The sequence below is a fragment of the Salvelinus namaycush genome, chromosome 1 (assembly GCF_016432855.1).
Source record: "Salvelinus namaycush isolate Seneca chromosome 1, SaNama_1.0, whole genome shotgun sequence".
Classification (NCBI taxonomy): domain Eukaryota; kingdom Metazoa; phylum Chordata; class Actinopteri; order Salmoniformes; family Salmonidae; genus Salvelinus; species Salvelinus namaycush.
The window spans coordinates 22,925,784-22,940,283 of record NC_052307.1 but is presented as its reverse complement, the minus strand read 5'-3'; the positions used below and the strand labels follow the sequence as shown (position 1 = coordinate 22,940,283).

General features: G+C 45.2%; 1 protein-coding gene across 1 annotated transcript in view; it reads right to left on the bottom strand.

Annotated features, from left to right (window-relative positions):
• LOC120051044 (hemicentin-1-like) overlaps positions 1-14,500 on the bottom strand; it is a 66,389-nt gene that overhangs the window by 26,895 nt on the left and 24,994 nt on the right. The window contains exons 24-43 of the mRNA XM_038997655.1: positions 12,030-12,113; positions 9,948-10,139; positions 9,706-9,836; positions 9,363-9,475; positions 7,672-7,770; positions 6,939-7,096; positions 6,473-6,751; positions 6,206-6,348; positions 5,943-6,093; positions 5,587-5,718; positions 5,343-5,456; positions 5,006-5,193; positions 4,721-4,817; positions 4,413-4,574; positions 4,033-4,146; positions 3,727-3,923; positions 3,491-3,572; positions 3,239-3,370; positions 2,952-3,095; positions 1,819-1,978 (exon numbers count right to left, since the gene is read on the bottom strand). Of these exons, the coding sequence (XP_038853583.1) occupies positions 1,819-1,978; positions 2,952-3,095; positions 3,239-3,370; positions 3,491-3,572; positions 3,727-3,923; positions 4,033-4,146; positions 4,413-4,574; positions 4,721-4,817; positions 5,006-5,193; positions 5,343-5,456; positions 5,587-5,718; positions 5,943-6,093; positions 6,206-6,348; positions 6,473-6,751; positions 6,939-7,096; positions 7,672-7,770; positions 9,363-9,475; positions 9,706-9,836; positions 9,948-10,139; positions 12,030-12,113 (2,872 nt within the window). The remainder of the gene's footprint in view (positions 1-1,818; positions 1,979-2,951; positions 3,096-3,238; positions 3,371-3,490; positions 3,573-3,726; positions 3,924-4,032; positions 4,147-4,412; positions 4,575-4,720; positions 4,818-5,005; positions 5,194-5,342; positions 5,457-5,586; positions 5,719-5,942; positions 6,094-6,205; positions 6,349-6,472; positions 6,752-6,938; positions 7,097-7,671; positions 7,771-9,362; positions 9,476-9,705; positions 9,837-9,947; positions 10,140-12,029; positions 12,114-14,500) is intronic.

The window sequence follows — 14,500 nt, the reverse complement described above, 5'->3', positions numbered from 1 at the left end:
ATAGCCTAGTTTAAAAATAGCCTTATTACAATATTTCCTTCACTGGCCCAAGCGGGCCACTGATGGGGATGCTCGACTGAGCGTTTCCGAAACCTCCCCAGGCCAGCAGGCAGCCCTGTATGTCGAACCCTGTTAAGAGAATAACACTGATACACATACAGTTGAAGTCGGAAGTTTACATACACTTAGGTTGGAGTCATTAAAACTCGTTTTTCAACTACTCCACAAATCTCTTGCAAACAACTATAGTTTCGGCAAGTCGGTTAGGACATCTACTTTGTGCATGACACAACTCATTTTTCCAACAATTGTTTACAGACAGATTATTTCACTCTATCACAATTCCAGTGGGTCAGAAGTTTACATACTCTAAGTTGACTGTGCCTTTAAACAGCTTGGAAAATTCCAGAAAATGATGTCATGGCTTTAGAAGATTCTGATAGGCTAATTGACATCATTTGAGTCAATTGGAGGTGTACCTGTGGATGTGTTTCAAGGCCTACCTTCACTCAGTGCCTCTTTGCTTGACATCATGGGAAAATCAAAAGAAAAAAGCCAAGACCTCAGGAAAAAAATTGTAGACCTCCACAAGTCTGGTTCATCTTTGGGCGCAATTTCCAAATGCCTGAAGGTACCACGTTCATCTGTACAAAAAATAGTATGCACGTATAAACACCATGGGACCACGCTGCCGTCATACCGCTCAGGAAGGAGACGCATTCTGTCTCCTAGAGATGAACGTCCTTTGGTGTGAAAAGTGCAAATCAATTCCAGAACAACAGCAAAGGACCTTGTGAAGATGCTGGAGGAAACAGGTACAAAGGTATCTATATCCACAGTAACACGAGTCCTATATCGACATAACCTGAAAGGCCGCTCAGCAAGGAAGAAGTCACTGCTCCAAAACTACCATAGAAAAGCCAGACTACGGTTTGCAACTGCACATGGAGACAAAGATCGTATTTTTTGGAGAAATGTCCTCTGGTCTGATGAAACAAAAATAGAACGTTATAGCCACAATGACCATCGTTATGTTTGGAGGAAAAAGGAGGACGCTTGCAAGCCGAAGAACACCATCCCAACCGTGAAGCACTGGGGTGGCAGCATCATGTTGTGAGGGTGCTTTGCTGCAGGAGGTACTGGTGCACTTCACAAAATAGATGGCATCATGAGGAAGTAAAAATATGTGGATCATTTGAATCAACATCTCAAGACATCAGTCAGGAAGTTAAAGCTTGGTCGCAAATGGGTCTTCCAAATTGACAATGACCCCAAGCATACTTCCAAAGTTGTGGCAAATGGCTTAAGGACAACAAAGTCAAGGTATTGGAGTGACCATCACAAAGCCCTGACCTCAATCCCATAGATAATTTGTTGGCAGAACTGAAAAAGTGTGTGCGAGCAAGGAGGCCTACAAACCTGACTCAGTTACACCAGCTCTGTCAGGAGGAATGGGCAAAAATTCACCCAACTTATTGTGGGAAGCTTGTGGAAGGCTACCCGAAACGTTTGACCCAAGCTAAACAATTTAAAGGCAATGCTACCAAATACTAACTGCGTGTATGTAAACTTCTGACCCACTGGGAATGTGATGAAAGAAATAAAAGCTGAAATAAATCATTCTCTCTAGTATTATTCTGACATTTCACATTCTTAAAATAAAGTGGTCATCCTAACTGACCTAAGACAGGGAATTTTTACTAGGATTAAATGTCAGGAATTGTGAAAAACTGAGTTTAAATGTATTTGGCTAAGGTGTATGTAAACTTCCGACTTCAACTGTACTTAGGCTGGCAATTGTAAGTGAGAGGGACTCACTCTATCTCTTGGGTGTCTGAGCCCTCCAGAGTCACTCCATTCTTCAGCCAGCTGAGGTGGGGTGTGGGTGTGCATGTCACTTTGCACTCCAGAGTCAGCTCATCGCCCACTGGGGCACTCAGGTCAGATGGATGGCTAGAGTCCAGGATTGTGGGCGACACTGAAACAAAAGATCAGCACTATGACTCACAACCCTGACATTCCAAAGGTCTTTGATTCTCTTCACAAAATGTGATTCTCTTCGGTGTAATCTAATTTACAATATGTAGGGACAATGGAGGTAAAACATTAAAAAAAACTACACTAAATATATTCTCATGTCACCAAATAAATTATTAAACCACAATGTCTTGCAATATAGCTTTAACAGCACTCTGTAGGGTAGCACCATGGTGTAGCCAGAGGACAGCTAGCTTCCGTCCTCCTCTGGGTACATTGACTTCAATACAAAACATAAGAGGATCATGGTTCTCACCCGCTTCCATAGACTTACACAGTAATTATGACAAGGTTTAATTGGCTTGAAAAGGTTTAATCGCCTGGTCACAGACAGCTGATGTGTTGTGCATTGATGTCTACAAGCGAAGGGAAAAGGTGAGAGGAGGAGAGCGCATAGATGCGAGAAGGAATACAACGAGTTGTTTTGTATCTGGCTATAAAAATGAACTGTTTGCGTGTGATCAGGGGTCTATTCAAACGGAAGCAAACGAAACACGGATAAACATACCTGAATTTGTCCAACAGGAACTCTAGTTTGCAACTGTTGGACTAATGATTACACCCTAGATCAGCTAGATGCAGGCAAGAGTGTGCAAGGCGATATTGAATGTGTTACTGTCTGTCAATGTGTCACTGTTTCCTCAAATCTTTCTTTCAACCTGTGTGCACTTACGTTGTAAACTTTCATTCATTGGCTATGTTATAGCAAACTCATGATGGGTATAGGGAAACTTTGAGTATCATGTAGTAGTCTAAATCTATCGATATTACATTGTACTGGGTGAATGTAATATGAATGACAGTCATCCAATAGAAATAAAGAAATAAAGCCATGCTTATAAAAATGTTAAAATCCTCCTCCCTCATCTTAAACGTCACCGACTGCCACTGTTGTGGGAGAGTCTGTAGCCTACCTTGCACTGTGAGAGCAAAGTCCTTCTGAGTCTGTCCCTCCCTGTTCTTGGCCACACAGGTGTAGGTTCCAGCGTGAGAGAGGGTCAGCGGACCCAGCTCCAGCCTGTTGCCTCGTACCGACCACTGCCACTGCAGACTGCTCTCTGGGAAAGAAATAACCACACAGGTCAGGCTAAACCAGCAGCTGGAGGTCTCATTCATTCAAATGCATTAATACAAGTGTCAAAATGTGATCTTGTCAAAACTGAATTTGTCACAGTTAATTTATAAAACTTCAGCTTCTTACCAATAGGGGTGCCATCCTTCAGCCAGGTTATACTGGGTACTGGGACCCCTGTAGCCTCACACAGCAAGGTGACATGGGAGCCCAGGTTTTGGGTGAGGGACTCATGAAGAGGTCCATCCAGGACAGGGGGTACTAAGGAGGAGAACAGAATAGAAACAATGAGATTTGTATTATACTGTGACATCTGATATGCCAGTATTACCATATGTAAGAAACAGATCTAATGGAGGTTACATGGGAGGCAAGTCTCACCATGAACAGTCAAGCGGAAGGTCCTGTCCACTTGTCCAGCCACATTGGACACCTTGCAGATGTACATTCCACCATCAGCCACCTTTGGACCATGAACCATAGTCAGCATGAAACAGAACAACAGCGTTTCACTTTGATGCTTAAAACAGGGTTCATCTCATGCCCTCAGTTATCAGTGCTAACTCTTTTAAAGCAGTTAAGACAGCACCAACTGAAGGTGATGACAGTGTGTTTACCTGCACTCCCATGATCTCCAGCTGATGCTGCTCCACTTTCAGTCCAGTCCTAGCTGCCAGCTGCAGCCCGTTCCTGTACCATGTGACCTCAGGCGTCGGAATGCCCCGAGCTTCACAACGCAGAGTGACAGATGACCCCACCTGAGGGGTCAGGACCTCTGACTCAGAGTCAAGGCGGGGCTTCAGCGTGGGCAGGACTGTAAACCCATAGGAATAAAATAGACAATATTTAAGTGCTAATTCAGATATTGTAGCAAGTGAAGTATGACACTGATGAGGGCAGCACAGGACTATGACGTTTCTCACCATAGACACTGAGCAGTATGCTCTTCTGGTCCTGGCCTGCTGAGTTGGTGGCAGTGCACACGTACTGTCCTGCATCCTCTAGTCTGGCCCGGGGCAGCTGCAGCATCTGACCTCCTACAGTACAGACAACAATACGTCATTCAGAAGGCATAGTTTATGTTCAGTGAATTAATCAGAATGACAGTACAGTAAACTAGATGGCAGGTATCAAAGGAAGTCAGCAGAGAACAGCAGAAAGACAGTGGACAGTAGGCAAATCACAGATAAAATGCATTTTGAATTGCTATGCGTTTATTGTGTATGGTTGGCCGATTGAGTACACAATGAGTTATGGAGTGTGTTATGGGCTCTGGGCAGTGTGTTGAGGAGCCAGCTCTGACCTGGCAGGATATGGATGCCCGTGCTGAACTGGAGGACCTGTCCATCTCTGGTCCATGTGATCTCTGGAGGAGGGTACGCCTGGACGTCACACAGCATGGACACCATGTGACCCTTTATCACACTCACCTCCTCCTCCCTGCCAGCTACCATCCTTGGGGGAACTGGAGAGAAACAGGAATAGATCAGCTCACACTCAGCTAACACGTAAACACATTCACAGGATGTCTCTGTCCTTCCTGTGTGAATTGAAGAAATCTGCTTGATGTGGCATTTGAAGAGATGTTTGTACTTGTGGGCTCCATCTCACCTTGCACAGTCAGACTGAAGAGTTTTTCCACTGCTCCAACCTTGTTCTCAGCCACACAAAGGTAGCTGGCCATGTCTGACACCTGCACACTGAGGATCTGAAAGACAGAATAATTAATAACATAACATTATAGACCTGCCACCTGAGACAGATGAAACAAGAGAGAGCTGTATATTGAATTAAATCAAATTAGTGACATCAGCGCAGGACGGGGGCCATTCTATTCCAAGGGAAGTCCTTATACTGTACTAAGCAGTGCAGTGCTTTGGTATACAGGATTCTGACCTGTAGTTGTCTCCCGTCCTCACTGATGCTGTGGTTTTGTCCGGAGGGCAGCGGTGTGCCGTCCCTCAGCCAGGAGATGGCTGGTTCTGGGTGACCCGTCACGTCACAGTGGAGAGCCACGGTACTGTTCACCACTGCTCCTATCTCCTCCATGAACTCATCCAACTGGCCCGTTATCACTGGGGGGACTGGGAAAACAGGACGCCAAAAGAGAAAAACATTTGGAAATGGCGCATACGTTTTGCAGGTTTAGGCATTAAGGCTTTTGACTGTACGAGGACCATGATTGAATAATAAGTTGACAGAATGACAGGGAGTAGTAACAAAGCGTGCCTACCTAGAACCTCCAGGTCAAAGTGCATGCGGTCCTCCCCTGCCTCGTTCACCGCCTGACACGTATATTTCCCAGCATCCTCCTGCTGGACCCGTGGAATCTGGAGTACCTGCCCACCTAGAGGACAACAACATAACAGAGCATCTTATTGGATCACAGTGGAGCTGATGCTGCAGTAGTGCCATTCTGGTCGTTGTACCAGTTTGATATCGTAGAACTAGACCTAGAGGGCTGGTCCCCCTCTCACCTGGCAGCAGTACTACTCCGTCAGCGGTGGAGAGCTTGCGTCCCTCTCTGTACCAGCTGAGATGGGGCGGAGGGATGGCGTTACTCTCACAGGACAGGCTGATGGGATGCCCCAGGACCACCTCCCTTCTCTCTGTCATCTCATCATCTCTAACCCCTCCCTCCTCCTCCTCCTCCTCTCCTCCCAGACCCCAGGCTGCTGCACCGTTACTCCCCCGATGGAAGATGGGAGGAACTGGAGAGAGAGAACGAATGTTCAGTTAGTTTCACAAGAGTGCAGTGAGATTAGGTTGCATAGTGTGAATGAACTAATTTTGCCAACGGCAGACAGTTTAAATTCCATACGTGGACACTAACCCTGAATAGTGACGTGGAAGTCTCTCTTGTCCTCTCCTGCAGTGTTGGTGACCATGCAGGTGTATTGTCCCTCATGGGAGAGCATGGCATTGTCTATGTGAAGAAGGCGACCACTCTCACGGATACCAGTGTGGGAGTTCCTAGTCAACAACTAGAAACAGCAAAAATAAATACAAAAATGTTTCAAATAAGCAGAAATAGACATCTATGGCGCTAAATGAACTTATGTGAAATGCAGTAGCTAGACAGAAACACAAACCAACCTGTCCATCTTTGAACCACTGGGTCTTGGGTTCAGGGAAGCCTTTAGCCAGACAGGACAGGGTTAATGAGCCGTTGATCCGGACTTTCTCATCTCGGCTACCGAAACTCAGAGATGTAGAGTCCCCTTCAATCTGCGGTGGAACTGATCAAATCAAACAGGCAGTCAAATACCTCTCCGGTATTTATGTACATTGAATTGTAATGATGTTAGACTACTGTTCATCACATACACCAGAATCAACCCTCTCCTTGTCTGGTTCCCTTACCCAGCACACTGAGTGAGTAGTGTTTAAGAGTGGTGCCTGCTGGGTTTGAGGCTCGGCAGGTGTAGAGACCGGCACTGTCTCCCTGTGCTGCCCCCAACCGCAGCGCCTGCCCACCCCGGGTGTAGGTGAGCTGGGCACTGGACACGATGGGCTGGTTGTCCTTCAGCCAGGTGATACTGGGCATGGGAGAACCTTCTACGTCACAGGGCAGAACCGTGGGGAAACCCAACACCACAGACACCTCTGAGGTCTCACTGGGGCCCATGATGGTGGGGGGAGCTGGAAAAACAGGAGGAGAGAGGAGGAGCGTGAGAAGAGAGAAAGGTGACTTTCTCAAGTTATACTGTAGTATAGAAGGTGAATCTGCTTCAGTGATAAACATTGTGATTATTTCTGAGATGCAGAAGGAAGTTTGTGTTGTTAGTATGAGGTCATTGAGAAGGAAACATGAGAGAGGGAACAGTACCTTGCACAGTGAGTCTGAACTGGCGCATCTGTGTCCCAGCGCTGTTACTGGCCAGACACTGGTACAAGCCCTGGTCCCTCAGTCTGACTGCCTTCACCTTCATCGCCTGGCCCTGCTCATGGAACTCCACATGGGGGTCCCCGTCCTTGGACAGCACCCTGGAGAGGAGGGAGAGGGATCAATACTCCAAAGCCTGACAGTGTATTGACTAGGCTAATCCACACACAAAAAGTGATATCTGACACATGATGTCACAAAATGACCAACTGATGAATTGGTTTACAATTACCATCATAGTCATAAAAACCAAAACATTCCTGTTTTAGGGGTTATTGACTCCTGTTAGAAATGTAAAAACCAGCAACCCCGAAAATGTTTACAAAGCTTTTGCAATACAGTTTGAGTGACTTTGCTACAGCAGGAAAATAATCCTGCAGCAACAGGAAATGTGAATTATTATGTGGATTATAATTAATGGACATTTTTGTTGGGTCTGATACATTTTTCATTTGGACAAATCAAGTCTGAAACTTCAAAGTGGAAATTACAAACTTTAGAATCCTTTTTAAAACTAAAATACACTACAAGTTTGCATTTCCTGCCGTGCAAGAAAATTCTCAGCAACAAAAGAGTAATCAAATTAAGATCCTACATTTGTATATGAGTGTGAATAAACAATGTAATGTGATGGGTAGTAGCTATATGCACAAGAGTCAATGTCAAAAAGACTCACTCTCCATCCCGGCTCCATTCAACTTTGGGGGCTGGGCGCCCACTGACCCGACACTGGAACTCCACCTCCTGTCCTGACACCACTGACAGGTCCTGTACCCTGGACATCCCCGAGATCACTGGTGGGGCTAACTCACACACACACACACACACACACACACACACACACACACACACACACACACACACACACACACACACACACACACACACACACACACACACACACACACACACACACACACACACACACACACACACACACAGAGAGAAGTTAGGTCATGGTAGGATGCAATTCAAAATTAAACCTGGAATTGCTAAAATATACTTAAGAATAAAAAGTAAAAGTATAAATCATTTCAAATTCCTTATATTAAGCAAACCAGACAGCACCATTTTCTTGTATTTAAAATTTGCGGATAGCCAGAGGCACACTCCAACCCTCAGACATCATTTCCAAATGAAGCATGTGTATTTAATGAGTCCGCCAGGCAATGGCGGATTTAGATATAGGCGACACGGGCAGCCGCCCCGGGCAGCATCTTGCAGGGGGCGGCATGGTGACATTTGCACGATCGGTTTGCTATCGCTCATTTGCACGTCACGTCAATGATATCATGTCACCGTGTGGGACTAGGGGTCAATTAACCTTGTCGGAGTATGTGCCCTGATTATAGTTTGTGAGCTAGGCAGGCTACTGCCTGGGAAGGTCTCCCACTCAGAAGTACAAGATGGGGAGGAAGGTGGGGTTAGCTTGACCTCAGGTCTCCCCACTGGAAGCCCGAGGTAGGGGGAGTGGGGGAATCTATCAAATAGCGCACCTCTAACTTTGTACAGTACTAATGCAATTAGTAAAATCAGTCACTATGAAATGCTACCAAATAAACTACAATTCATTCATAATACTGTGAATATATAGTTTCACAGACATATTGTTGCATTTTTTTCTGGTTTGAGCGAAATCGTTAAGAATAATATATAACCCGTCTGCACACCACCAAGGTGAATTGGTTTAGTCTTGACTCTTGGTTGACAGTGTTGGGGGATGGGTAATGTATTGATGCTCGAGTGCCAAATCAACACAAATTTGTTTCCATTTGTCTTTGTTACTTCTTTTTGATATTTAGGAGTCTTAATTTTGTATATATTTTAATTATTATATAGTTTTAAATGTTATGATTATTTATTTGTGTTGTTCCAAATGTCTGAATAAAAATTACAGTTAGTGCAGGATAGTTTCTTTCTTTGTTGGTGGGGGGGGGGCTGAAGGAAGGTTCGCCTAGGGAGCCAAGCTCCAAGCTAGAACCGCCACGTCAGAGGCAGTAGGGATGACCAGCGATGTTCTCTTGATAAGTGCGTTAATTTTGACATTTTACAATGTTCCTGTCCTGCTAAGCATTCAAGATGTAACAAGTACTTTTGGGTATCAGGGAAAATGTATGGAGTAAAAAGTACATTCTTTTCTTTAGGAATGAGTGAAGTAAAAGTTGTCAAAAATATACATTACAGTAAAGTCGAGTACAGATATCCCAAAAAAAACGACTTAAGTAGTACTTAAAAATATTTTTTTACACAACTGACTTTGCTTAAACTTTAAATGTAAAATCAATGGGAGAGGTAGGACACCGACTTGATTTTAAGCACTATGGACGCTCACCTTGTACAACAATGTTGTAGTCCTTTCGGGCTTGCCCAGCTGTGTTACTAGCTATGCAGCTGAACTGGCCACCGTGCTCTGTCTGGACCCGGTAGATTCTCAGAAGTCTCTTCCCATTCTGTAGATACACTCCAGGGGAGTCCACCACCTATACACAGCCAGACATACATTGTACGTGATTGTTACTGTAAGATCAATATTGGACTGTGATAAACTAAATGACCACTTGGTGTCACTGTGTTGCTAGATACAAATAACATGGTTGTCATCGAAGTCATTAGAAGTATGGTCACCTATACAACCTATACCTATACGTTTCAACAACAACAAAAAATGTGTTTTTAAGAAGTGTATTTGAATGCCTGGTAGGTGACTCACATTCTGCCCGTCTTTAGTCCAGGTGATTGTGGGGGAGGGGATACCAATGACATCACAGCCCAGAGTGAGTGGCTGCTTCAGGGTGACTGTCAGGTTCAGGGGCTGTCCATCATCCTGGATCTCAGGGGGAACTGGAGAAGTACGGGAGACAGACATCATCTAGAAGTCCCTTTGTTAAGACATTTTATTGTTATCTGAACTCACATCAGTTTTGAATAAAGATGGAATTGATAAGATCTCACCATGCACTTTCAGGCGGGTCTTCCGCTCAACAGAGCCTGCATCATTGCTGGCTACACATGTGAAGTCCCCACTGTGACTGGCAGATGCTGAACCAATCACAAGAGAGCCGTCCTGTGCCACAGATAGCTCTGATTGGTCAGGGTGTATCTCCAGACCGTTCTTGAACCAGCGTACCTTGGGAGGGGGTGAGCCTGCGGGTGTAAAGATAGCAGAGAGGGTAGTGAGAGGATTCTTTATCGATCATAGCTGACAGAAACAAAAGTTACTTCTGTCTGCGCCCCCACCTACAGGAAGGGCTGAATGGGAAAGTGTCCCAGACTGGAAAAAGCAGGCCCTACATGTATCTGTTGGACAGCAGGACAGATAGAGACTGAGAGCCCTATCGGTGGGCTGGGATACTTCAAGGTTAGAAAGTAGCACATGAACGCCAAACACAATATGTTGGTAGATGCCTGATTTAAAGTGTTAGTGTTGTGATTTACTACCAGAATCATAGCTTGAGGACCCTGGACAGTAAGAATAGTGATTGGGCCAGACGTTCTAAGCCTTGATGTGATGTATAGGCACCTGAAACAGATGTGTTTGGAGCTTTACAATGGGGAAAAGGGCCGGGAGCATTGGCAGAAGTCTGGGATGGAGTTAGAGGTGGAGCACGGGACGGAATGGGGTTAGGAGGGCGCACCTGTACCCGATATAACCCAGTCTGGGGTCTCTCTTACATAAATAGGACAGGACATACATAGCTGTGCGGACATCCAGTCCAGCTTTTTGCATTAAGAGCAAAGGAGGAAGTAAATCCCTGTCCCATCTCTATTTACAGAACATATCCAAACACCAGAGAGAGAAGGCTGTACGGGAAACTAAACACATATTTCATCCCCCGTCCAAAAATACTGAGGGGACAGAGAGAAACCACAGAGAGGAACCAAAGGTAATGTTATCACCCGGTCCCATGCGGAGCACATGTTTACACTTTACAGCACTGACTCAAATGTATAATCTCATTGCTGGGAGGAAATACAGATGTTCTGTTTAGATAAAAATGTTTCTTGTATTTATCTGCTTGAGTTCACTAGCTTCCTTCCATTATCTCTTTCATGTGTTTTTTAAACAAGTACTTCCATTATTATGGGGCATTAAGTGTTCCTATTGGTAAAACATAATAATTTCCTGATGGCAGAATCTCTTTTCATCTTGCCATCCAACATTCACACAGACACATTTCTATGATACAATGGGGAATGAAAAAGCTATTGTCTCCTAGTTTGCTTTGCCAGACACCTAGTGCTGCCTGCCTGGAGCTGTGGCTGCCTGCGAGCGTCGCTGTGAGGGCCCTGTAACAGTACCAGTAACAGTGTGGGCTCTACAGGGAGGGCCAGTGGAGCCAGCCTCCTCAGCGGAGGAGCACCACAGACATCTCTGTCCATTATCTGGCAGCAGCAGCCTGTAATTAGGATTCCTCTCCCAGCAGGCCCCCTCGCAGAGCGGAGAGGAAAGCAGATGTGGCCCGCTGAGGGAACAGGGAGAATGATGTTCCAGCTGTTGGTGTGTCCGCATTAGCTTACTCCTCACCTTCTCAAACATGCCCCGTTACCATGGCACGGCTCCATACAAACAACACCTATTTAAGTGCCCTGTCAAGAAGAAGCTCAATGGGCCCACGCATAAGAAATAATGCACACACACACACCCTTTCTCAGCCATGCTGAGTGCTACCTCCCCCTTTGCCAAGATGCTAAAATAGAGAAAGAGAATGCAAATGAATGAAAGCACAACATTAGGATAGCAGGGTTATTGAAACACACAATTGTTTCCACAGACTAATGAAAGCCTCTGGAAATAGCAGAGCAATGCTTTGAAGGTAGCTAGATAAGTCCACACCTTTGTCCTACATTTCATATGGAGCCAAAACGGTTTCATCCAAACATACCTGGAAAAAGAGTCACTGGATCTTTTCACTTTGGTCAGGCTGTGTAAATTGTGTGTTTTGTCTGACACCAGACTTGCACTGTATGTTTCCCTCTAGCGTGTATCTGTTTCCCGTAAAACGGACATACTCTACATCATAAATCTTATCCTACCTTCAGCAGGGCAGGGAATGGTGACCTTGCTGTTAGACACTTTCTCCATGATGGCATCTCCAGCCTCTGCGAAGGACGGGGCCTCTGTGGAACCGATAAAGGACAGAGCATTATGACAACACAGGGAATGAGATACACTGTATGACCAAAAGTATGTGGACACCTGCTCGTCAAACATCTCATTCCAAAATCATGGGCATTAATATGGAGTTGGTCCCCCCTTTGCTGCTTTAACAGCCTCCACTCTTCTGGGGAGGCTTTCCACTAGATGTTGGAACATTGCTGCAGGGACTTCCATTCAGTCACAAGAGCATCAGTGAGGTTGGGCACTGATGTTGGGCGATTAGCACTGGCTCGCAGTCAGCGTTCCAATTCATCCCAAAGGTGTTCGATGGGCTGAGGTCAGGGCTCTGTGCAGGCCAGTCAAGTTCTTCCACACCAATCTCAACAAACCATTTCTATTTGGACCTCGCTTTGTGCACAGGCGCATTGTCATGCTGGAAAAGGAAAGGGGCTTCCCCAAACTGTTGCCACGAAGTTGGAAGCACAGAATTGTCTAGAATGTCATTGTATGCTGTAGCGTTACGATTTCCCTTCACTGGAACTAAGGGGCCTAGGCTGAACCATGAGAAACAGCTCTAGTGTCACGAATCCCGCCGAAGATGGTGCCTCTTCCTGTTCGGGCGGCGCTCGGCGGTCGTCGTCGCCGGCCTACTAGCTGCCACCGATCCTTTTCTGTTTCATTTAGTGTTGTCTGATTAGTGCACCTGTTTCTTGTTTGGGTTTTGGTTTTGGGCTATTTAAACCCGGTAGGCCCGCCGGCTTTTGTGCGGGCTTGTTTTTCTGTTATTGGTGTGTGTTTATTTTTGTGGATTTTATTTCCCGAACCATTTCGTCCTGTTTGTTTTGGACTGGGTCTTTTAGCGCCCATGTGTGTGGCGTTGACCGACACTCTGTTGTTTGGGAATAAATATATATCCACGTATCAAACTACCCTGCTCTCTGCGCCTGACTCCTCCACCCACTACTTCTAGAAGTCCTGACATCTAGACTATTATTCCTCCTCCAGCAGATTTTACAGTTGCCACTATGCATTGGGGCAGGTAGCGTTCTCCTGGTATCCTCCAAACACAGATTCGTTGTCGGACTGCCAGATGCTGAAGTATGATTCATCACTCCAGAAAACACATTTCCACTGCTCCAGAATCCAATAGCGGCGAGCTTTACACCACTCCAGCCAACGTTTAGCATTGCACATGGTGATCTTAGGCTTGTGTGCGGCTGCTCGTCCATGAAAACCCAAAAGAACAGTTATTGTGCTGACGTTGCTTCCAGAGGCAGTTTGGAGCTCGCGCTTCAGCACTCGGCGGTCCCGTTCTGTGGCCTACCACTTTGCAGATGAGCCCTTGTTGCTCCTAGCCATTTCCACTTCACAATAACAGCACTTACAGTTGACCTGGGCAGCTCTAGCGGGGCAGAAATGTGACGAACTGACTTATTGGAAAGGAAAGTCACTGAGTTCTTCAGTAAGGCCATTCTACTGCCAATGTTTGTCTATGGAGATTGCATGGCTGTGTGCTAGATTTTATACACCTGTCAGCAACGGGTGTGGCTGAAATAGCTGAATCCACTAATTTGAAGGGGTGTCCACATACTTTTGTATGTATAAAAGGGTTTATTTAGCATCATGAGTTATATAAATCCACAAGGGCTACTCTAATCATAAGTGTAAAAGTTAGGTTGAGATTTTTATAAGATATGGTCTTAATTTTTGTTTGAAGGTTCTGGTAGAGCAGCATTAGGGTAAGACAGTGTGAGGGTTAATCCTAGGGGTAGGGTGAAGATGTGCTTTTGGCCTGTGACAATGTGAGTCATGTCTCCTATAACCCATACTCACTCGTTAACCTCCAGCTCTGGCTTCCTCTAATCCTTCCCTCAGCTAAAGCTGATCTCTAAGGTCAAAGAGCACCTCAATCAACCCCCTAACATTAACAGACTGATCCATGCACTGGTCAAATAGAATGGGGTTTATAGGGCTGCTTGCACTCTGACTATGGTGCTGCTTCCAGAGAAAGCACCTCTAAAGACTACTGTCCTTGTCTATTCTGTCTTTCAACTGGGACAGATTTTTCTCTCATGTAGTGCTGAGCGATTAGTGCTTTTTGAGGTGGATTCTGTTTTGGTCCCATTATTTTTTTTAAATATCACGGTTTCACATTTAGATATTTTTTTTTTTTTACATAAAGCAGTATGCATTACGTGGGTTGAATGCTGTAACAACACAGAACAAAACAATGAATAAAAGTCCCATGATGATAGTGACTGCTTACCACTTAGGCCTATTAACCATCATTTGTTCACATTACATGACTTTACTATATTTAAATTATGTATATTACATTTGTTTTATTTGATGACTTTATTATTTAATTCAAAGTAATCATCTCTCTATAGAGCTGCTGCCTATACTA